The 23,401-nt window shown below is 42.4% G+C and overlaps 1 protein-coding gene across 1 annotated transcript; it reads right to left on the bottom strand.

Moving 5' to 3' along the window:
* Positions 1 to 6,354: 6,354 nt before the first annotated feature.
* LACTBL1 (lactamase beta like 1) lies at positions 6,355 to 23,112 on the bottom strand (the record flags this gene model as incomplete). The annotated part of the gene is made up of 7 exons (XM_082776773.1): positions 22,692 to 23,112; positions 19,359 to 19,503; positions 18,175 to 18,288; positions 15,816 to 15,969; positions 14,630 to 14,877; positions 10,650 to 10,755; positions 6,355 to 7,333 (listed from the first exon to the last, which is right to left on the bottom strand). The coding sequence occupies exons 1-7, from the start codon at positions 22,734 to 22,736 to the stop codon at positions 6,355 to 6,357; spliced, it is 1,791 nt and encodes a 596-aa protein (XP_082632899.1). The 5' UTR covers positions 22,737 to 23,112.
* Positions 23,113 to 23,401: the final 289 nt, after the last annotated feature.

Genomic DNA, 23,401 nt, shown 5'->3' with positions numbered 1-23,401 from the left:
GTGCCATGCCAGTGGCTGGCTCTTAGTGCCTTTTATTGCCCCTCTCTTTAAGGCCCAAGCTCTGTTCACATTTGGAGAGCATCTCTCTGGGTACTGGAGTGGGAAAGGGTCTGCAGAATCTGTATTAAGGTAGGAATTACCACAATAAAAGGGATGGACTGAAAAGGACAGACCCTGGCAAGGATGGAGATACCCTTTTCATCAAGGTAATGTTTTTAGGCTGTGTAGTGTCCTCCTAAGGAAGGGAGCTTTGTTGAAGAGCCAGGAGGCAGGAAAAGATGGAGAAACCCATGCTGTCGCCAGCTGCAGGGAGACCACGACTGCATGTGAGATTTTAATTGCTGGAATGGGTGCAGCATGCCCCAGTGTTCCAGGAAGCACCTCTGCCCAGGTGTATTGAGTGTGTATGCTCTGCCCCTGGACACCTGCAGATATGGCCAGGGAAGTTTGGTTCAGAGCATCCAAGGAAAAGGTCCAAGGAAAGAAAATGAGTGCAGGAGATGTACATGGGCTCCCAGGAGAACTCATCCTGGTACAAGCGAGGGCAGCTGCTTCCAGCATGCTCTAGAGGCCTACCAGCGCGTTCCAGGGTGTGCTAGAAACATCCTCCTGCACCCTAGAGGCCTCCTAGGGTTGCTTCCTGTTATCTACTGCCTCCTGGAGGCCTCACAAAGCTCTCCAGCACCATCTAGGGCACACTGGAGGACTCCAGTGGCCCTCCGCTCCATTCTGGATCCTCTGCAGGTCTACCAGGGCCACACAGTGACCTTCAGCTCCTCCTGGGGTACTCCCTCACAGGAGTACTCACAGTGGAGTACATTGGGATGGCTGTAAGATACTGTAGAGAGCACTGGAGAGTCCATTGAGGCCTTTAGAGGTGCTAGAGTACACTGCAAGGCCCTGCGATGCCTCCAGAAGGTCTTAGAGAACACTGGAGGGCCACAGGAGGCCTGGAGGCTGCACTGAGAGCCAAGCCCCAGACCCATGTGCCACTGCTTCGCTCACCTAACATGCCAAATAGATGCATCACGCTCTGCCTCTCTTGCAGTTTGAGCATCTCCGGCATTTTAGGAACTGGAACTGTTGGCATCTGGTGTGACACAGGAACATGGCAGGAGATGCACACTGCTGTCACAAGGTGCTTGCCAAGCCTGCCTGCCAGGCAAAACAGACCAACAAAACCAACTGACCAGCTCATGGCCCAGAGTGGCATCCACTCGCACTCATGCCTTACTCAAATTTCCAGCTTAGTCCATGCCTGTGACCTGGGCTACAAGGAACATATCTGTGATGGACATCTAAACAGTACAGCTCCTTGCAGGGGATTCAAGCACAGACCAGAGACAGAAAAACAAAAACACACAAACACCCTCAGGTCCACAAACACCAACAGGACATGAATGCACAGCAGTCCCAGCAGGGGTAGCCACAGAATTATCTTTTACAGCTGAAAAAGGTGACCCTGCTCAGTCTCTTGGTAATACTGCACCTATATGGTCAAGCCCCTTGCAGTACATACCAAAGCTCTCTGTGAATCCTCTGGTGAGTTACACAAATGGCTTGATATATCTGGAGATTAAAATATAACCCAGAAACAGAAGCGTACTGCACTGTGTCCCAAAAACAAGTTAGCCAGCAACCTCTGCTAAATATCCCGCTATTAAAGGAATTCCAAGCACTTAAAATCTAGAAGGCTACAAGGTCAAAAGACTCTACAGCCAGCAAAACAGCAGGAAGAAGTTCTAAAAATAACAAATTGTCCCTAACTTGGAAAAAGTCTACACCTTACCTGCCTACTGCTGCTGTTTTCAGATACATACTGGCACAGGGAACTTGGATGATATATTTCCCCTAAACCCTGCTCCATCACTTTACCACCAAGATTGTAACTTTGATAATATTTGATGCACAGGGGAAGGCATATGGGCACATTCACAGTGAGCCCTGTAATTCTGCAAAAATCATAAGGGTCCTAGAACCACAGGGCAAACACGCACAGTAACATCATCTTCCTATCCATAAACATGCTATAAAAATTACTCACCTGAAGAAGAGCTGCTTGCAATACAGGCACCTACAACTTATACAGATTGCTTTACTCTAAAAGACCCTACCAGCTGTTACCTCAAAAAGACATGCTTACCTCTTTGGAAATGCATCAGCCCATAGACTCTGACTCACCTAAGGAACCCTACAATTGGCTGAAGGAAAAACAAAGCACTTACCACCACCCCCCAACAAGCAGCTCAGGCAGAAAGAGCCCTCTGATGGGACACTTGCAGCTTATATACCATCAGGCCCCACCTGGCACCCAACCAATCACCTGGGAAAAGGAGGGGCAAGGAAAACAAACAAACAAATAAATAAAAGAAATCAAGCAGGATGAGCAGCAGCTGTGTTGTTTTTGTTTATCTGGCTCAGCTCAACAGCGTGCAAAGCACAACACAGAGGACTGGGTTATTTCTAGAAGCAACAATTCCTGTGCTTTTGCTTCAGCTTTGAATACTGGAAGGACACTATGATCAAGCAAGTAGCTGAAACTATTTCAACTGGAATTAGCTCAAACCTTTCTTCCCATAGGCAAAAATAATTTAGGAGCACAACAGATTACATGCCAAAAAACAAACAAACAAACAAACAAAAAATTCAGTGTAATAACATGACTCACAGGAGAAATTAGGCACTTGAGTAGGCTATCTGAAAACCAAAAGGCTATGCTGATGGGTCAAAACACACTACAAGACACTGAAACCTGGCCTTCTGCTGCACAGACTTAAAAACTAATGTCACACTCATCACGGCAGTACCCACCCAGTGCCCTCTAGCTCCCACAGAAAGCCTCCCACTAACCCCCAGTTCCTCTGGGATGCCTAAGAGACCTCCCAGGGCACTCCAGGATGCCCTAAGAGCCTCTTCTTAAACCCTATAGGCAAAATATGGACTGTTCCTGGAACCCTGTGGCCTCTAAAGGCCTCTCAGGGCTCTCTAGCATACTCTTGGGCACACTGCAGGCCTCCTGTGGTCCTCCGCTGCACTCTAGATCCTCCACAGGTCAAACAGGGCCACCCATTTCCCACTAGCTCCCCCAGAAAGTCTCCCAGTGACCCCCAGTTTCCTGTAGGATGCCCCAGAGGCCTCCCAGGGCACAGTGGGATGCCCTACTAGCCTCTTGAACCCTAGAGGCAAAATAAGGACTCTTCCTGGTAGAGATGTTGCTCTGAGGCCAGTCCTAGTCCAGCCTGGTTTCTCACACAGTGAAAGCGTCTTCAGAATGAGAGGATTGTCAAGGCAAGGGGATGAAAATTCACTGAACAAACCTTAACATGACAGATATAATCGAAAGCTGCATGGAGTGGAGGGACTGAGGTCTGCCTTTATTGGGAACTCACTACTACTATGTAATAATTTTAGAATCAAGGGAGGAGCTCTGAGGACAGAAAAGATATTTCATTTTAAATAAAATGGACTGTAAAAAGAATATCTGTCTCACTTGCATGTATTCTCCACCCTGCAGTTGCTCAATGGCTTGTTCATAGTGGATCTGCAGTCCTGCCTGTTCTCTCACCACTCTGTGTGGAAGACTGGGTGCGTTAGGGGTTGCATGCATGGGGACTGCTGGCAGGTTATACTGTTCAGCAACATGACTTGGCACAAACACTGAGAGCCAAACATAAAGGTGAAAAGGTGGCAGTCACCTTCTGCTGGTCCTGACATCTGTAACTTTGGGTTTACTAATGCATCCTCTTGCAAAAATGTCTTGAGGGTTTTTACACATCTCGCCCAGGAGATGGCAGAAGAGTCCTAATGATAGCAAATACCAATTATCACCAGCTGTCATTTTGCCGGATGACAGATGTTTAAGCAGAAGGAAAGAATTAGGGATTTGTTGATGTATGATACAAATGATCGAAACCTTACAGATTTACAACCAAGACTTTTCAAGCTGCCTGTAAATTTATGCCCTCTTGCCATGCCTATAGTGATGTGTTGTGGCTTGATTTCATGTCATACGTCCCTCTTGCTGAAGCAAAGTGAAGTCAGTTGTAATACATGATCAGCTAGGAGCAAAGGATGTTTTAAAGGGCTGTCTTGTCAGGAAGATTTTAGGTCAGGAGTGATGTCGTGACAGTAGCAGTTTTTATCTTAGCACTCAGACTGCAGACTGGATTCCTCAAAATGAGGCAAAAATAATCATGTATTTAACAAGTTTGTTGGTGGGAGATGGCAGAATCTGGAACTGAGAGAGCCACAACGCAATAGAGTTTAGACAGAGCTCCTGCACTGAGCTGCATGAAAATCTCTACTAACCCTGTAATGTGTATGTCAGGAAGTGGTGTTCCAGGTGACAACGCTGGCACAAAGTACTTTGGACTGTCACAGAGTGAGTAGGAACTGCTCCAGTTAAGGACTGACACCTGCTAAAATGGGGCAACTATCTTGTAGTCAGACATTGCATCTTTTGAGCTCAAAGCCTGGAGAGCACTCTTGTGTCAGGCATGCCATGACACAGATTAGGCACCTCTCTAGGAAATGCCATGATAGTGCAACAAAATTGTCTGCAGCCTTATTTCTGGTCATGATCATACATGACTGCAGTGAGAACTTGCATTGAGCTTACTGTTGTTGCAATAGCCCAGATTAAATACTTGCATATATGAGGATGTACAAGGTATGAAATGTGATCACTTACAAAGTCCAGAGGAAACCAATACAGTAGCAACCAAGACTGACTGTAAGGCAAAGCTTACATAATTCCATTTGTTTACCAACAAACTGAAATTGTCTGAAAAAAAAAGGCAGGGAACTGAGTTTGCCAATCAAATTTATAGGCCTTCAGTGATGGTCTCTCTACTCAAAACTAAAGTTGAAAAACTACACACAGAATAAAATCAGGGAGAGACAAAAAGAGAGATGAGAAGCAGGTTGATTTATTTTTTCATCCTCATTAAGACACATCCACTTGCAAGACTGAACAAACGTGAGCATGTCGTCAATCTGCAAGAGGATCCAGCTTCATACAAGTACCTGTGATGGTATGGAAAATGATGAAGTCTGAAAAGTCTTTGATTGTGCTAGTATGCCTTCCCTTTTGCACTTCCTCCAGGATTTCCATGCTGTACAGTCATTACCATACTTCACAGTTAGGCTATTTATATTAAGGTAACAGTTACCTTGCTCTTACTCTCTATTTTTTTTCCCTTTTCTTTTTCTTTTTTCTTTATTTTAGGCTCCAGTTACAGCTGCAATCACAATATTCTGAACTTGGAGCAGGACTGCAGTATCCATAACTCCTCAGTCAGTGGTACTTTCCCTCTCTTGAACTCATGGTGCCTGACTCCATCCCCCTAGTGGCTATTAATGACATGTCATCCATCATGACTGCCTTGGCATTGTGTGGGCACAAGAAAGGAGAGGAGAATATACCTGTTGCCTTGAAGAATGCTTATAAATGCACCTGTCCTAAATGTAGTGCTCCCAGGTTAATGCATTTTCAACTACCATCCTCACTTAAATGTGAATAAACACAATGGATATGTGTCCACAGATACCCTGCCCAAAATACTCATAAAGATTCCCATGCACTCCTGTATGTAAGTGCCACACTCAGACACTTGCCTGTGTACTGAGACAGTAACAAACCTGACTCCAGCTGGAATATACTAGAATGTATTCATATGACCCAGCTCACAGGAGTGTGCTTCAACTTCTATAATTAAGTGCTATAATATCCTTAGTGTGACCCCAACTTTTGCTGAAATCCATGGAGACAAGACATAACCATATTGCAGTTTTTCACAGTTTTTTCGAGGTGAACCAGGAAAGAAATAAACCCTCAATTCTCAGGCATCACAAGCAGAGCCTGGTATCATGCTGGTGCCATTTTCCACCAAACCCAGATGAAGAATTTTGTTCATGGGAGCTGGGTTCATTAACTGCCCTGAAAGGACCACTGGACTGAAGAAGAGATGTTTTCTGAGAAACACAGGAAATTCCCAGCCCTTTGATGGTACCAGTCAATCACCACAATGGTAATTATACAGGCAGTAAATGTGTGAAGACCTAAGTGCTCAAGGTTTTTTTATGACACACAAACACCATCCATCCAGCACATTCCCACTTATTGTTTCTGTAGGCATCCTCCATTGCTAGCCAGCCTGTCATGCAGTGCCAGGGGTGGCAAACCATTGCAGTTATTTTAGAAGTGATACATGACATATTTGTTGGACAAGGGAGTCATTTGCCAGCATCTTTCCCTTTCAAGCGGCATCCATAAAGCCACATGGACAGGAGAGTCTGTTAAGATGCAGATTTCGAGCCACCTCGTGGGAATGGTCAGAAAAGGAGAAGGGACATTTAGCTATAGAATACAGGTTTACGAAGTACACGCAATACATTGTATGTGTTCAGGCCCGGTGCATCAAACCCAGGAGACAAACCCTTGCGATCAAATGGATAAAAATTAAAGAGCTGCCCATTCTGGGTCTCCAGTGAGATGGAAGCAGAGCCAAGATGCAGAACACAAGGGAACTCCTTGTCAAAAACAACTTGGAAGACACGATCTTCCAGGTGATGGAGCTTGATTGTCCGGTATTTCTCAGGGATCAGCTCTTCAACGTGAGGCCCAAACTGCTGCATGACCAGCACCCCACCAGGTCCAACTTTGATCTCATAGAAAGTCAAGTTGGAGTAGGTATAGTAGCCAACGTAAGGGACTGGACTTGGAGGAGGAGACAAGGTTTTCTCTGCCTCTCTGAATGCAGTCTCCATGGCAGTAATAAGATACTCATATGTCCGAGTTATAATATCTTCACCTTGAGGCCTGGGCCCTGCCATCAGTACAATGAAGCTCAGGCGGAGTTTGGGGATAAGTGAGAAGGTAGCTGAATATCCATCAAGGTCTCCATCCTTCCTAATGACATCATAACCCAGTTGCTCATTAATCTCCCAGGGTGTGCCAGTCTTGTTAGCGAAGTATTCAGTGGAGCACTTAAACAGAGGTGTCAGCATTGTCTTCACTGTGTCAGGCTCTAAGAGACGGCGGTGATAGGTGCCTAAAAAGACCATTGCCAGCTTGGCAAGGTCAGCAGCTGTGGAGTACATCTGGCCAGAAGGCCTGTACCAGCCGAGGTCGTAGAGAGGGGCTGGCTGCTGACTGCCATAGAAACCCACAGCCATTTGGGATCGGATTGGTGGTGTGATGTCGAAGCCAGTGTCCTCCATGCCCAAGCGGTCTAGGATGTTCTCTGAGATCCAGCGCTGGTATTGTCCCTCAGCTGCATGGTCAGCTAGTACATGCGCCATCAGTGAGAAGGCCAAATTGCTGTAGTGGCATCTGAAAAGAAAGGAATATATCTGCATCAGCCTTACCTCAGTGATGCAGTGTAGGTATGACTTTGTTAAAACAATGGCTAGGTCTCTTTCATTTGGGGAATGATTGTGATTTTATTAGAGAAAGAGAAAGAAGTGAGAAGGCAGTGACAGAGAAGAAGTGTTAATGTCTTGATTTGTGATTACTTGAGGAAGGAGAAATTTCTTATATGAACATCAGCTGAGCTATTTAACTTCTAAGGTTCGAAAGCAGGCCAGAGATGGAAAAATCAAAATCAAAACCAAAAACACCAAAAAAACCCACAATCAAACAAACAAACCTTTAAGCAAAAACCTATATATTTGCATATCCTGACTTACCGTCTAATAATTGTTCACTTAAAGAATGTCTTCATTCTCTCCAAGAGCAGAGTCAAGAGTTAGACATGCTTACCTTAAAGGTCTCAAAATCCCAGGTGAGCCTCAGGAGATTTAACATGGTGCAATCACTGAAGGACCTAAGCTATCTTAAGATAGGAAAAGCACTTAAAAAGCACTTAAACATCTCTAAAGCAGTATCCTGCAAAGGTGAGTGATTAAAGACATCTAAGTGCTTGAGTCAATAATATACACAAAGGACATTAAGACTTTACACTTGAATTAAGTTTAAAGACATGAATGGACAATTTTGTTTCAAAAAAAAAAATATAAATCAGAGATTGTGGTTTTAACATTTGATATTTTTTGAAGATACACCTCATTAAGGTCTATTTGGATCATAAATTTGGAGCCACTTTAACTACTTCCAGCTCATCTAGATGAATAAAAACATGATGTGTACATACATATTTTATCTCAGGAATAAATACACGTAGGACTAAAAGTTTATGTCAAAAATGGGCTGAAGTTCAACATTCCCAGAAAAATATATTATCACTGAATGATAGAATAAGTAGTTGGAAGGGGCCTACAAGAATCACTGAGTCCATCTCCTGGCTCTACACAGGACCACCCAAAAAACAAACCATACGTTTGAGGGCTTTGTCCAAATGCTTCTTGAACTCCAGAAGGCTTGGTGCCATTCCCTCCAGTTTAATTGCTGGTCTCTAGACAGAAGAGGTGAGTTGCTCTTGTTGAATGTCATGCTGTTGGTGACTGCCCAGCCCTCTAATTTGTCAAGATCTCCCTGCAAGGCCTCTCCACCCTCCAGGCAGTCAGCAGCTCCAAATTTAGTATCATCTGCAACCCTTTCTAACACATTTAAGTCCTCTCTGCAGATCACGTGTAACAATTTCTTACCCTTCTTGAAAACTGGGACATTTGCAATCTTCCAGTTGACAGAGACCTCTCCAGACTTCCAAGGCCATTGAAAAATAATTCAGAGGGGTCTCGTGATGTCATCAACCAGCTTTTTGAGTACCCTGGGATGAATCCCATTGGGCCCCATAGACTCATATGCATCCATCTGGAGCAGCAAATTCTGCATGAGTTTGGAATTGGCTGGGAATTTATCATTTCCACAGTCACAGTCCTCCAACTCAGCACATCTGGGGTCCCAGGGCTTGTCACCAGTGTTGAAGACAGAGGCAAAGAAGGCATTAAGTGCCTTTGTCTTGTCTACATTCTTATTTCTGAGGTGACCATCCTCATCAAGTAATGATCCAGCATTTTCTCTGGTCCTCCTTTTGCTGTTAACACACTTTAAAAAGACCTTTTTTTGTCCCCCACTGTACCAGCCATCTTCAACTGCTTTTGGGCTTTGGTTGCATTAATTTTCTCCATACAAGGTGATCAGAATCTCAATAGTCCTCCTGTGTCGCCTGACCTTGTTTCCAGTGTCCACAGACTTTCTTTTTGCACCTAAGCTCTAGAAAAAGATGGAAGCTCAGCTAAGACAGGCTTCTGCCCCACTTGCTTGACTTCTGACACTTTGGAATTACCTGCTACTGCTCTCTTAACAGATGACTCTTAAAAAGTGACCAGCACTGATAGACCCCAGTACCTTCAAATGCAGATATCCAGGGGACCTTACACCTACTTTCCTGAGCAGCTTGAAATCAGGGTTGATGTTTTGCTGGCAGTTTTCCTTGTATCATCAAAGATTTAAATTCAATTACTTCATGGTCACTGAATGATCAAGATGGCCACTGATTGCCACCGCAGTCACAAGACCCTCTCTGTTTACAAGCAACAAATTAAGCAGCTGTGTGGTATTCCCAGTTAACATCTGGGAAGTTGAGGTCACCCATATGGACAAGGTCAGATAATCTAGAGATATCCCTTACTACCTTATAGAATAATTCGTTATCGTCCTCATCCTGATGTGATGGAAAATTCAGTTTTCCATAGCAATGACTATAAATTTCCTTTCAGAAGAATGAGATGTGAGTATATCCAGGAACAGTGAAACAGAGTTAAAATAAACAATATGTGAAGTAATAAGGGGTTCAGATACTGTGAGTAGATGTCGTCACATATCTTAATGGTGAGCATGATATATAGCAATACATATGCATATGATACCAATGCAGATAACTTTTCCATTTGGTATTCAAGTCCTAAAAGGTACATGTATTCTAACCTCCTACATGATATTGGACAGAACTTCACACAAAGTTGCCAAGACCAAACTATTAATTCGTTTTCAGAAAGAGTTTTCTAAGCTTACAGGCTTCATGTGATGTAGAATCCTTAGTAACCCTACGCTAATTATTTCTGAATATAATTGAATTCAGAACATATATATTTCAGAATTATATTTCAGAATATAATTTGAATCACTAAACATTTTGCAGACTTTATTTATTTTTTATTTATTTTTTTCTTTTTTTAAGTCTAAATCTTTTCCTTTATCCACTGCCCATTAGCTCTTTTTCATAAGTTTGGTTGTTTGACTGCAGTTCAGGTAACAGACTTTTAGCAGACTACATAAATTGTAAACAACTGTTAGAAGAATTTATAATAAGAGATGTGCAAATTTCTACAGACATAGCATAACCTTCAGTAAAATCTATGATAGTTTAAATTCACTGCTTTAACTTGCCAGGTCACATGTGAAAATCTGTATCTTTCACACTTTAAGGCTCATTGGACCTAAGTATATTGATTTAATTTGCCCCATCTAGGCTTCTCACTCAGGTTCTATACTCAATCAAAAAAGAACCTGGCAACTCTAAAAGTAACTCTTTCCAACCTAAGACAAATGTATTTGTAGATGGATAAACTGAAGCTTCTTCTAGGAATAACTGTCTTTTTCCATGGGACATGGAGTCTACAGGTGAGATTAATGTCAGTATGGAACATGAACCCAAACCAAAAGCCCATAGGTGAATACATCTGACCTGGTTCCAGGATCAGCGACCAAGACATCATCTTTCAGGAGAGCCAGAGCATCTTGTGTATTGCCTTTCCACAGCAGGGTGGTAGACCGCAGCTTCCTGGGCAGACCTGTACCATGGAGAAGAAACATCCCACAATTTGACACCGGTTATGGTCCAATGCTCTGGTTTGGTTTGGGAGAGAGTTTTTCTTCATTGTAGCTGGTATGGTGCTGTGTTTTGGATTCAACATAAAAACAGTCCCTTCCCTCCCCAACCCAAGAGATTTCCAGCTTTCTTTTGCCCTTCTAATTCTCTTCTGCGATACAGCTGCAGATAGCACTGGGAATGAGTGGGGAGGGTGAGAAAGTGGCTCTGTGCTGCTTAGCTGCCTGCTAGGGTTAAACCACGATATCCAGGAAATGTTGAATCTGGTGAAGAGCAACCAAAAGGCAAGATTTAATGGCAAGATGGAAACAGTAATGATGCAGATATGAACAAAGCAAATGGGCTGCAAGAACCTGGTCGTACTGGACTGCAAGCCACAAAATTCAAGTCATAGACCACTGAATTTGGGTAATGTAATTCCTGCCCCAACTCTAACTCTGGACCATTACATTCAACAAAAATACCTTGGTGAATAAAATAAAAAATACCCAGGTGTATTTTGGAAGTGAAGAACACATTGGCTGCTGGGGAAATCCCTGTCTGTATTTCCACATGATTATTCTCTTGCCTATGAAGTTTAAAACAATTTTTAAACAGATCCTTTAAACAGACTTTTGTTCTTTATGCCATTCTACAGAAGACTTGATCTCTAAAATATTCCAATCTTGGTCTAACGTACACTTAGCTATTTTTTTTTTTAGCTTTAGAAAAATAAATTCAGAGTTTCTGAGTATAGAAATATTGAAGTTCTTTTCACTTTTAATTCCACAGCACTGAACATTAATTTCCCTAAAAACATTTGGACAGGACTTTTAAAATCCTAAAGTTCCTTTGCACAAGATCTGTGGCTCACCAAGTCCAGAACTTGGATTACATCTAGAATGAAATATTTATTGCAGTTTACAGATGACTTTGATTTAGAGGTTAGAAGAAAATCAGGAAGGGTACATGACAGAAAAATGACTTGCAATCATCTGCTCAGTGAGCATGTGCTTCATTACGGAAAATCTGAATGAGGCCCTATTCTTTTGTAGCAGCAACACATGTTTTTCTGAATAGACTTGACCTTGGGATTTGAACTGAAACAAAAATGCTTTTTTCTTCTAGTTTAGGATTACTTGTGCATCACACTGACTAGATAAGAGATGAACTGAGCATATTACAGTAGACAATGGGCTTCTTCATTTTCTACTTGCCACACTCACAGCAAAGAAAACGTTGCACCACTGGGAGACCTCAACCAGCACCACATCAGCAGTGCAGCCTCTCTCTTGAGGTTCACTAGAAATGATAATCGAGAGAATTACTGAACGTAACAGAAAATCCACAGTCATTGATTTATACCTCATGGTCTGCTAATTGATGGGACAAGCCTGCTGTTAATAATTTACAATAACATCTCAAGCTGCCATTCAAACACATTTGAAAATCACAGGTCTTAACAAGCCAGAACTTTACTCTAGTGATGTAATGGTCATCAAGTGTTGAAGAGAAAAATCTTTGGAGTTACTTTTGCAATATGCAATGTAGAAAAGTCCAGATAATGAGGATGTATTCTACTGGAAGAATTAAGATGAAGAACACTTTACAGTATGCCATGAGATGACTTTGATCTTAATACTAAGCAGAACCTACTTCTTTTTCATTCTTTTGTCAGTCAGGAAATGTAACACATGACCTCAACATTCATCTGACTTTTCAGCTGGGGTTTCAAATTGTACTTCTGCATCCATTAGATTGTCACTGTGCAAGTTGGCTGGTGTGCCCTGATGGTGTGCTCTACATAACAATGTTTGAGAAGCTGGGCCACATCCCATATATATATGTATATATATGTTATATATATATGTTATATATATATTTATATATATTTATATAAATATATAATATTTATATTATATATATATATATATATATATATTTAGGAACTTAAAAGGAGATAAAAACCAACACAGTGAAAGAAGCAATGGAATATCATTACAAGCAATTATGCTATGACCAGGTACATTTTTGACATATGCTTCCCATAAATATTTCTAGTACATCACTATTGGGCTGTTTGTGTGTGCACTGAACAGACATCCTGCAATGGGCAGTGTGTGGGAAACTGCTCTGTTCCATCGTTTTCCCTTGTAGTTGGCTCTGGTGAGGATGCACCTCAAACACTGTGATCAGTTCTGAGCCCCTTCCTACAACAAGGACATGGACGTGCTGGAGCATGTTCAAAGAAAGGTGGTGAAGCTGGTGAAGGGTTTAGAAAACAAATCTTATGAAGAGAGGTTGAGGGAACCGAGATTATTTAGCCTAGAAGAAAGGAGGGTCAGTCTTATCATTCTCTCCAACTGCCTCAAAGGAGGTTGTAGTGGGGTGGGTGTCAGTCTCTTCTCCCAGGCAGCAAGTGATAGGACAACAGGAAATGGCCTCAAGTTGCATCAGGGGAGATTTAGTTTGGAGACATTGGAACAGGCTGCACAGGGAAGTAGTTGAGTCACCGTCCCTGGAGTTATTCAGAAGACATACTTAGGGACATGGTCTAGTGGTAGCCTCGGCAGTGCTAGGTTAATGGCTTGACTTGATGTTCTTAGACGTCTTTTCCAACTTACATGATGCTATGATTCTATACTATCTTCTCTTCCTTTCTGGAGTGTCTTGGGCCAAGGGGGTTGGGAGGACAGGTCTCACTTCTGCTGGAGAGCCATTGTGCGAGCTTGAGATGCAAGACACCGGATGATGGGGAACTACAGCAAGGCAGGGAGCTGCAGCCCCAGCACAGTCTACTCCTGCAAGAACTAGCCAGACTGGCTTTGGGCACTCCTGAGAGCCAGATAGAACCAGGCAGAGTTGGTGCTCCTCAAGACATAATTAGCATGGCTAGAGCAACACCACCATGGCCAGGAGCTGGGCAGCCTTGTGCAAAGACCTTCCTTTCAGTCTCCTACTGCTACAGGCCAATTTGTGTTTTCTGTCTTTTAAACAGATATATTTCCAGAGTTTGGTCTCATTAGTCCTTGGAGAACCCTTATTTGGCTGGCTTCAGGTGATGCTCTGCTTTGTATTGAGGTACTGCAATTTGCCTACAGATTATTTTAATCACACGTCCTAATTTAGGTTATTTATTCCAATCTGCAATAATGCAAGTTCTACAGAGTTCAATGAAACTGCTGCAGGAGATCTCAGCATGGTGTCTTTGACCAGTATATACTGGAATCCCCAAGTCAATTAAAAGCTTTATTTCAAGAGGATCTTTATCTCCTGGGTCCTGTGAAATCTTTCCACCTTAACATTAGATTTTCCCAGGTATGAAAGTAGCAGCAGATTAATAGTCGCCTGCCAGCAAGTACAAAGCTATTAATAGCTCAGGAATCCCAGATCAGAAAGCACACTGACAACTAAATTTAGCTCAGCAATCTAGGTCTATCTGATCAAAGTAGAAATGTTTGGTGCCACTTTGACCCTCAACTCTACATCTCAGAAAAATAAGAGCACTCCGGGCTGGAGTACAAAAACTGTTATGCAATTTGAGACTGATTTCAGGTCAGGCTACAGCATTGAAATAAATATATATTCATCTTCTATGGGAAAAAAAATTTCCCCTGCCCACAAAGCAGCTTGGCCCCTTTCTGAACAGGTGGCATGGAGGAGTTTCCATTAATCACTTCATGAAGCTCCTGACGGCTTGATTCCAAGGGTCTTTCCTGACCTCTGAGAAGTGCAGATGTCATACTGATAAATAGCCTAGAGAGCTGTCTTTTTAATCCCTGACCCATGATCTGTTGTCTCTGTGGTCTCTTTCAAGTGGCACAGTGGTCTGCAGAGAGCAAGTAGGGATGCCTCACCTGAGAGCTGGCTGGCCATTCTACGCAAGGTAACAGGAGACGGCTTAAGAGGTGTTGAGCCTTTTTCCAAAAAAATCAGCCCATCTGCTGTATATCTCTGTTCTGATTCCTTGAACCTTCCCAGAGGATTTTTAATGGCAAAGTTCTGGACATAACGTTCCAAAGGGTCATCCAGAGATGTGACTTTCCCTTCTTCCCACATCTTGTACAACATAATGGTTGGAAAGATCTTGGATACACTGGCAATTCTGTTAAGAAACAAACATAAAAGTATTGAGAAACCCATGAAACAAAAAAACAGATGCTCAGTACGAGCAGTACTCAGTACCAAACTGACCCACTACCTGTAGACTTACATGCCAATACCTCTATTCAGAACAGAATGGCTAACATACTGGAAAGTAGGTTAGGTTAATATCCTTAACTCTGGCCTTCATGGTCTGCTATTCAACATTCTGGAATAGTCTGCAAAGGGTGGAGGCTTTTTTGAATGTGTTTTGGCAAAAGAACATATTTTAACTGCATTCTTCATTTGAATTGGTTATGCTGAATTATGTGGTTTCTTTTGTTCAGTCTACATGTCCACTGTGTAGAAGACGTGGTGCAAAGTCTTGTAGTATCTATGATGTTTACATGATTAAATGCAACCCCAATAGTGCATTGGATTACAGAACTTTCCTCTGCACAGCTTTTGAGCCACTCTGCCCCAGGCATGTAGTGCTGCATGGGGTTGTTGTGGCCAAAGTGCAGGGCCCATCACTTAGCCATGTTGAACCTCATCCTCTGCCCATCAACCCAACTTGCTCAGGTCCCTGTGCAGGGCCTTCCCACCCTCCGGCAGATCAACACATCCCCAAAGCTTGCTGTCATCTGCAAACTCGCTGAGGGCGTGCTCAATTCCTTCATCCAAATCATCAATAAAGATATTGAAAAGGATGGGCCCCAACAGTGATCCCTGGGGAAAACCACTCGTGACAGAACAGTCAAGTTTGGAAAAGGTCTTCTGGAAGAAATAGCACGATGTCCTCTATGCAGGGATTGTATCATGATATGGGGAGTGTGTGTATGTGTGCATATCTGTTAATCACAGCTACTAAAACTTTTCAAAATTGTTCACTTTGAGGATAACATTTGACAGCATGCAACCCATATGTTTCATATATAACACAGTAGAAACAGGTCTCACCTGTAAATAGTATACTCATTCGGCACCACTGAGGAGCGATCTGAGCCATTCTTCTTTCCAAAGTTGCCTGTCCACAGTACAGTGTCATTGTAGATAACAATGGCTGACATGGCAGGGAGACCAGAGCTATGAATCTTTTGCCGCAGCATCATATCTACCTGGAAAATGATAGGAAATGACAAATACCCAAGTGAAGAGTCTTATAATGCATATACTCTGTAACAGGCAGAACTAGATGCAGAAAATCAGCCCTACTTACTGTCAAGCAACTGAGAGTATACACAGCCTGGTGATTTTTCAAATGTGTTTTGCCAAAAGAACATATTTTATCTGTCCTGTTCCTTTGAATTGCTTATGCTGAATTATGCAGTTTCTTTCTTCAAGTGTACACATCCACTGTTCAGAGGAATATGGTGCTCATTCTGATAATTCTATGCTGTTTATATGATTTAAAAAAATGCTGAAACTCTAAAAATTGTAATTTCTTTCTTCTTAAATTGTATGGTGTACCTGTTATTTACACTAATATATAGGTTCAAATATGTATGAGAAAAAGATCCAGACCTTTCAAATATCCCATGATATTTTACATGCCATCAAACATGCTAGAGCTAAAAGTCTTGTTTAAACTGCACTCAGAGGAACAGTGCTGACACAGAAGGCTGTGATTGCTTTTTGCTTCCTATTGTTCCAGGGTTATATAGACTTAATCAGCCACTGTGCTCCCCCCACCTCCTACAAAGAGAATGCATTACTCTTTTATGACTTTCTCAAAGCTGTCACAGAATCATTAAGTTTGGAAAAGACCTCCAAGATCATCTGTTCCAGCCATCTGCCTACCACCAATATTGCCTACTAAACCACGTCCCTACGCAACACATTCAACCTTTCATTAAACACCCCCAGAGATAGTGACTCCACCACCTCCTTGAGCAACCCATTCCAATGCCTGACCACTCTTTCTGAGAAGAAATTTCTCCTCTTTATTTAATTTACAAAATAGAAATAGTTTCACTAGTCTGTTTCAAAGAAGTTAGGAGGTGTTTGGATACCTTATTTCTGAGGAGGATATAGAAGGGAGGTTTGGTGACTCTTGGTCACTCGGTGTCCTACAACCTCTCTGACTTAGTTCTAATTGAGTAATAAAATACCATTCTATAATAACATCAGAGACAACAATAGAGACTTAATAAAATTGAATGTGAAGTGATAGCAATTGAAATTCAGTGTAGACAAACTGATGTGCATGTAGGAAAACAACCCTAACCACACATACACAGAGATGGGCAATGAGCTGATTGTTAGCACTTGGGAACAAGACCTTGGGTCTATGATGGATGTTCCTATGAAAACATTTTCTCAGTGCTCTGTGACAGAAAAAGAGATAAAGCAAATATTAGCTCTTATTAGAAATGCAACAACAAGTAAAACAGAAAACAGTACTTTGTCATTGTATAAATCCCTGATCCAATTGCACCTTGAATACTGTCTAGGATTCTGATTTCCTGCATCTCCACAAGAGTATGCTAGAACTGGAAAGTACTCAAAGAAGAATGAAAACAGCAATCACAGCTGTGGGACAGCTTCCTCATTATAACTAATTAGGCTAGGACTCTGCAGCCTGGAAAAAGAGACAAATGGAAGACTATATCATATGATCAGGGTCTACAAAATCAGGCATGTCCTGTCAAAGCATGGTTGTCCTTACACTTCATACAGGCAAGGCAATGCTATATGATTTCCTCATGTCAAATAGAGCCTACTAGAATTTCAAACAGCATTACAATGTTAGAGAAAGCATATCATACTGAGAAAAAACAGGTCTCTCCTTCATTCAGATGCAGGTTTCCTTCCCCTTCCCTACCCCCTTCCTCTTCCCCTTTCCCTTTTCCTCCACTCCTTTTTTTGAAGTTAGCTACAAGAGCTTTTTGTTTTTTTAAATAGTGGCATGTAAGAAAGCCAGTAAAGCAATAAAATCAGGAAGTGATGGTCACTGGCTAATAGGCACTAGTTACATGAGTCAACTGCTTTCAGGACATGAATGATGCAGTGACAAGATGCCAAGAACAAGAGCAGCTGTCATTTCTGCTGATGTATGCTCACCAGAACTTCTGATGGGCAAGCAATAACATAAATTCATCATAGCTTGTTATTTGGATAAGTTATCTGCCTATGGACCTGTTCTGTATGGCCAGTGAAGGAGTTTTACATACCCATTTGTAGATTCATGTGATATACTTTTTCTCTGTCCCCTACTTCCTTCCTCAGTGATGCTCTGAGGCAAAATGCGTATTGGCTCCTATATACCCTTCAGAACAGTAGTCATGAAATATGTCTCCCCCAGTTCCCTTCTCCTCACAGACCTTCTCCAATGCATCCTTCAGAATGGGGACTGGGTGGTCCAGTGGTACTGGTTCTGGATAGCGGGGGCACATCTGCACAGCTTCTGATCTTACTTCCATCACAGATGGGTCTGGAAAACAGTTCACAGATAGTATACGTGACTTGAATAGACATACCGAAAATCATAGAGTCATCAAGAATCTCTAACCTCATCCAACAGTCAGCACTAGCTTTATTGACTGCATTGTCCAAAGCTGAAAAACACTTCTGCATAGAAAAAGAGAATCTGGAATTGTTTCTATCTTGGATACTACAGGACGTGAAGAGATCATTGTGCTCTGTTATTGCTCGTTCCAATGTGATATAGCACATGGAACAAACAGGATCTGCAAAGGACTGCAACTGACTCTGCAACCTGGATGACTAAGAGGCTGGGTCTACAAATGATTGTGGAAACTATTTGTTACTGGATTTAGAAGCAGTAAAAGTGCCATGTCACTGTCTAGAGGTGGGTCTGTGTTTGGGTTAAGGAAGACAGTGTTGTCCCATGCATATTTTAACCTCAGAAACTGGATGTAGAAGTGAATTGTAAGTGCCACCCAAAATTGAATACAATTTCAATGGTTAATAGAATACATTTATATCAACTAGTGTATTTGCTGTCTTCTGAATTAACTGTATCCTGCATGGGGCAGAGACATATCTTAAATTTGGGGGGGCAAGCAAAGATCTTTTGATTCAGTGCAGTATGAAGTATGTAGTATGACCCTGGGACTTGAACCAGTTCAAAGATCTAAGATTAGAGGAATATGGTAGGAAGCAAACCCATCAGATGAACGACATGGTAAGGTGTGAAACAGAATCCATTCTAAATTGGAGTGATGTTTACATTAAGATGCAAAAAAAAAAATGAAGGGGGGGGGGGGGAGGGAATGCATGTGAAATAAAACGTCTTTTTCCTTGGTATATCAATTAATCTATGTCAAAGTCAGAAGTATTGGCAAATCCATCCATGAGCTAGATTTTCTTGTGATCATGAGCTCCTCTGGACACCAGAAGAGTTAAATGTCACCCCATCAACCCAATTTTCTGTTCTTGCACCAATTAGCATGTGTTAATCTGGGTGCTGTCAGGTCTTTGGGAAAAAATGTCCATTGTGAAAAAGGCCTTTATTGGTCAGGCTTAAAGCTGTTTACTCACTGGGATCCAGTCTGGGGAGGCTGTACTGCCACAGGAAGCAGCCTGTCATAGCTACAGACAGCAGAAAGAAGAAGATGGCCAACACATGAATCCATTTCACTTCCATAACAATGAACTTGAGGAGGCCCCGGCTGCTGGATTCCTGCTGTAAGGAGAAAAGATATCTCAGAGTAAAAGAGAGAGGAAAATGGTCTCTCATGCATGGCAGTGAGGTGAAAGGCACACTACATCAAACAATAACACTACTGCAGGGACATGGACTAATCCCAGTACTCCTGTGACACCTAGCTTGGCATTCTAGATCACGTTGTAATTATTGTAATTTATAATTAGAACCAGAGGTGAAATCTTGTCTTTCACTGACAAGACATTACTCTCCTCACCTTTTTGGCCTTACTGATTCTTATAGAAGAACAACACCCACACACCAGCTGATAGATTGCTTTTTTTCATTCCTCCAGGTGAATTTCATCAGCCCAGACTGGCAGTATTTTTTATAGCTCTCATTTCATACCTTCTTAACCACCATGACTTATTCCTGGTTATCTATTCCACCCCATCCCTGTTTTTGCAGAGTCCAGCATCTGTTCTTGGCAGCCACCAGCCAGACACAGCTTTTATAAAAGAATGATATACATTTCACGACGTACCATGAATGATGAAACTTTTTCACTTTCTATTTTGCATGTGTAATTCCCATTATATCATGTATATTCCATAATCCTGACATTTTCAAATGTCATGTTTTGGAAAACTGGCTAATATTTTAGGTTGATGCAGATCTCACAATACTGGAGACCATCAGGGTTGGGGAGACCACCATATAAACGTTAAAGAAAAACAAAACAATGAACAGATGACAAGTGATTAGGTCCTTAAGCATGAGCTCTGCTCTTTCACTTACTGTGAGACATCAGTAGGTTGCTTTTGAAAGCTTGGTGATTAATGTTATATAACAAATGGCCTGCCATTTACATCCAATACTCTTTTTTTTTTTTTTTTTTTGGTGAATTATAGGGTATTTCATGCAAGAGTTTCTGCAGTCAACTGAGCCTTATCACCTACAATAAGGTAAGCTGTAGAGCCACTTGCACATGGCTTTGTGGCTCTGTAAGGATCCTTCTGGGGGATCTAGACCCTGATGAAACTCTGGGTTGCAGTTTTGGGTTGCAAATGTGGCATACTTTCTGTACGAGAACAGAAAGATGCCACAGTTATTTCTGAAGCCCCTTAGTCAATTCAGGCATTATCACACACATTTTGAAGGTGCAACATACTCCAGGTTCTTCCATAACATCATTAGGACTTCAAGGATGCCTTAAGACTATACAGGTTCCTGCAGACCCACTCAGCAGATAGACCCACTCAAGCCTTAGCCTGACACAGCACACATGCAGTCCATATTCTAGATATCAGTCTAAGTCACATACATGTATGTCCCTAGATAGAGGAATCTGTTCGGACACCATAAAGAGCTTCATTTAGATATAAACAATCTAGAACAGTTGGAACTAGGTCCTGTCCAACCCAAGCTGTTCTACAATTCATAGAGTGCCTTATCAGGCACTGAGGAGAAGCCTGTAAAATATCTCTTTAACCATCCTCACACTGACAGGCTTCAGCTTATGCTGGAGTATGTTTCCTAGAGCTGCAATGAGATGCTACTTTCCTGCAGTAAGGAGCTGGATAAAACCCTCTTTCCCCTGGAGTAGTCATGGGGTGATTTCCTTGAATCTATCTCCATCAAAATAAGGTGATTTCACCACCAACCTATAGTTTCTCAGATGATTTTTTCTGCCTTTTTCCCTGTTTTACTGAGAAATCCTGATTTCTGGGTCTAAGAGCATGAAAGGAAAAGATTTTCCGATACATACGTCATCTCACAAATACCAGGCTCCCCAGACCACTAACTGAGGACCCAGAGATACTGACATTGAACTCTCATCCGTTAGTCTAAACTCTTATTTATTTATTTATTTATTTATTATTTTTTATTATTTCCTTGTGGATGAAATGCTATGAAACCATGGCAATACTATGAAATTACAGGCATGGATATCTCTTCTGTCCACTGGGCACCAAATACACAAAGTGCAACTCTAGATGTGAGGAATATTCATCATCCTGAGAGGAAGAACTACTCTTCCAGCCATCTTTCAGGAAAAAATACTCTTACTGCTTTTTCCTCGTGCCTGTAAGGCAGGCAGACAAAAAGGTGGATAGATACCTGCAAATAGACTCTTCACATTTCCCACCCCAAGATCTGTGTGATCTCACCTCTCCTTTACTTTTTTTTTTTTTTCCATCTCACGTACATTGGTCAACGATCTGCATTGCTAATTGCATAAATACAACAAGGCAGGGCGAGTGAGGGTATGAAGCACTTAGATACATGAAAATGAATTCAAAAACATATGGAAACAAGATCACCCAGCTTCGCAAAGTTAAGTTAGGTGCATGCTCCATTTTTTTCCCCTGAGCTTTGAAAACTTATGATGGAGGGGAAGGAATGGGAGTTGCACACAGACTCAGCTGTACAGTATCTGCCCTCTCCCCATGCTCATCTAGTCCCAGCACATACCATCAGCCGAAGCTGTCTCAGTCCCAGAAGATGTGGTCAGGCATCTCAGTGTGTGTGTGCCATAACAAATCCAGACTCTCTGATCTCAGCCCCAGCAAAGGTGAAGCAGAGCTCCTTGCCATGCTCCTAAATGTAGCTGTTTGTCAGACAGGCACTGCTCAGTTACTCCAGTTGAAGTAGCCTTTGCTCCATGATATTTCTGCTCCAGGTTCACCTGTCCATCTGACCCATTCAGACCCTCCAGAAAGTGCTGCTGATCTCCTCCGGGCAAGGAGATTAAGCAACAGGGACAGAATGGAATTTGCTCTCAGGAAAGTGCCTGAGAGATTGAATGTTAATTCTCTCTAATGCTTCTCTGCCATGTGTGTGAGTCACAGCTGAAACCATGAGGGCTTCACAATCTATTTATAGCAGCTTCATCTCCTTCTGGCATCAGAACAGGAAGCGATTAACTCATGAGATGGACAGCCCCTGAGTTGCTCCAGCCAGCAGTCCCCGGGGCAGGCTTGGAAGGGGGCAGGCTGAGCTGTTTGCAGGCAAGGGAGGAAGAGAAGCTTAAGCCAGGAGCTCAGGTACCCTCTGGACTTAATGCTGAACAGTCTCCTATAGTTTTCCTGCAGTGATAAACAAGAGGGTCATTCCTAGCTAACAGGCTTACTAGATATAGATGTGGCTGGTGTTTTCCTTCCCGTTAGCTGCTGGAGACTCTGAAGAAAAGCGGAGTGTTGTGATTTGCATGAGGTAAGCCTTACCCGCAGCTGTAACCCATCCATGGCTGTTGAGAATTCTCTTCTCATCCCTTGTGCTGTCCGTCTCTACAAAAAAAAAAGACTCATAAAACCCTGTGATGAAGGGAAAAGAAAGGTTAGTGCAGTGTAAAAAAAATAATAAAAAAAGAGTTGGAACCAGGAGGAAAGCCCCATTATGGAAAGCCCAGTCAAGGAAAGCTCTTCTGCTAACAGGGAAGGACTGGTTTTGGACAGGGATGTAAACCAAAGACCAATCCACAGTAATGCCTTCTCTCTATCTCTTGTTTGGCAGCATCTTGAATTCAGTGCAAGGGCTGGACTCATGTTCTGTGACTTGTCAGTAGCAAAACCATCCTCATCCCACCTCCCAAACACAATGAATTGGAACTTCGAGACCTTTAGGGCTGACACTTTCAGTGCTCTCTCCACCTTCTCAGCCATGCTTCCTCTTACATAATCAGTCCCTGAAGACCTGAAGCCCCTACTAAGTCTTGGGAATCACAAACACAGACAAGAAACTGTATCACAGATTTGGAAGTCTAGCATAGCTGTCACTTGCCCCCCACAAGCCCCCGCTTGCCTTGCTACCTGTCAGCGGCAATTCAATAGGCAAAACCCCCTGTGTGAGAGCTCTTACCAACCTTGCTGCTGTCCTCCGGGTTCCAATGATGATGAGTTTGGAGTTCCAGATGTTAAGTGCATCTGAAGCACTA

This window comes from Aythya marila (genome assembly GCF_965140915.1).
Source record: "Aythya marila genome assembly, chromosome: 21".
Lineage (NCBI taxonomy): Eukaryota > Metazoa > Chordata > Aves > Anseriformes > Anatidae > Aythya > Aythya marila.
This window is presented reverse-complemented; position numbering and strand designations above follow the sequence as displayed.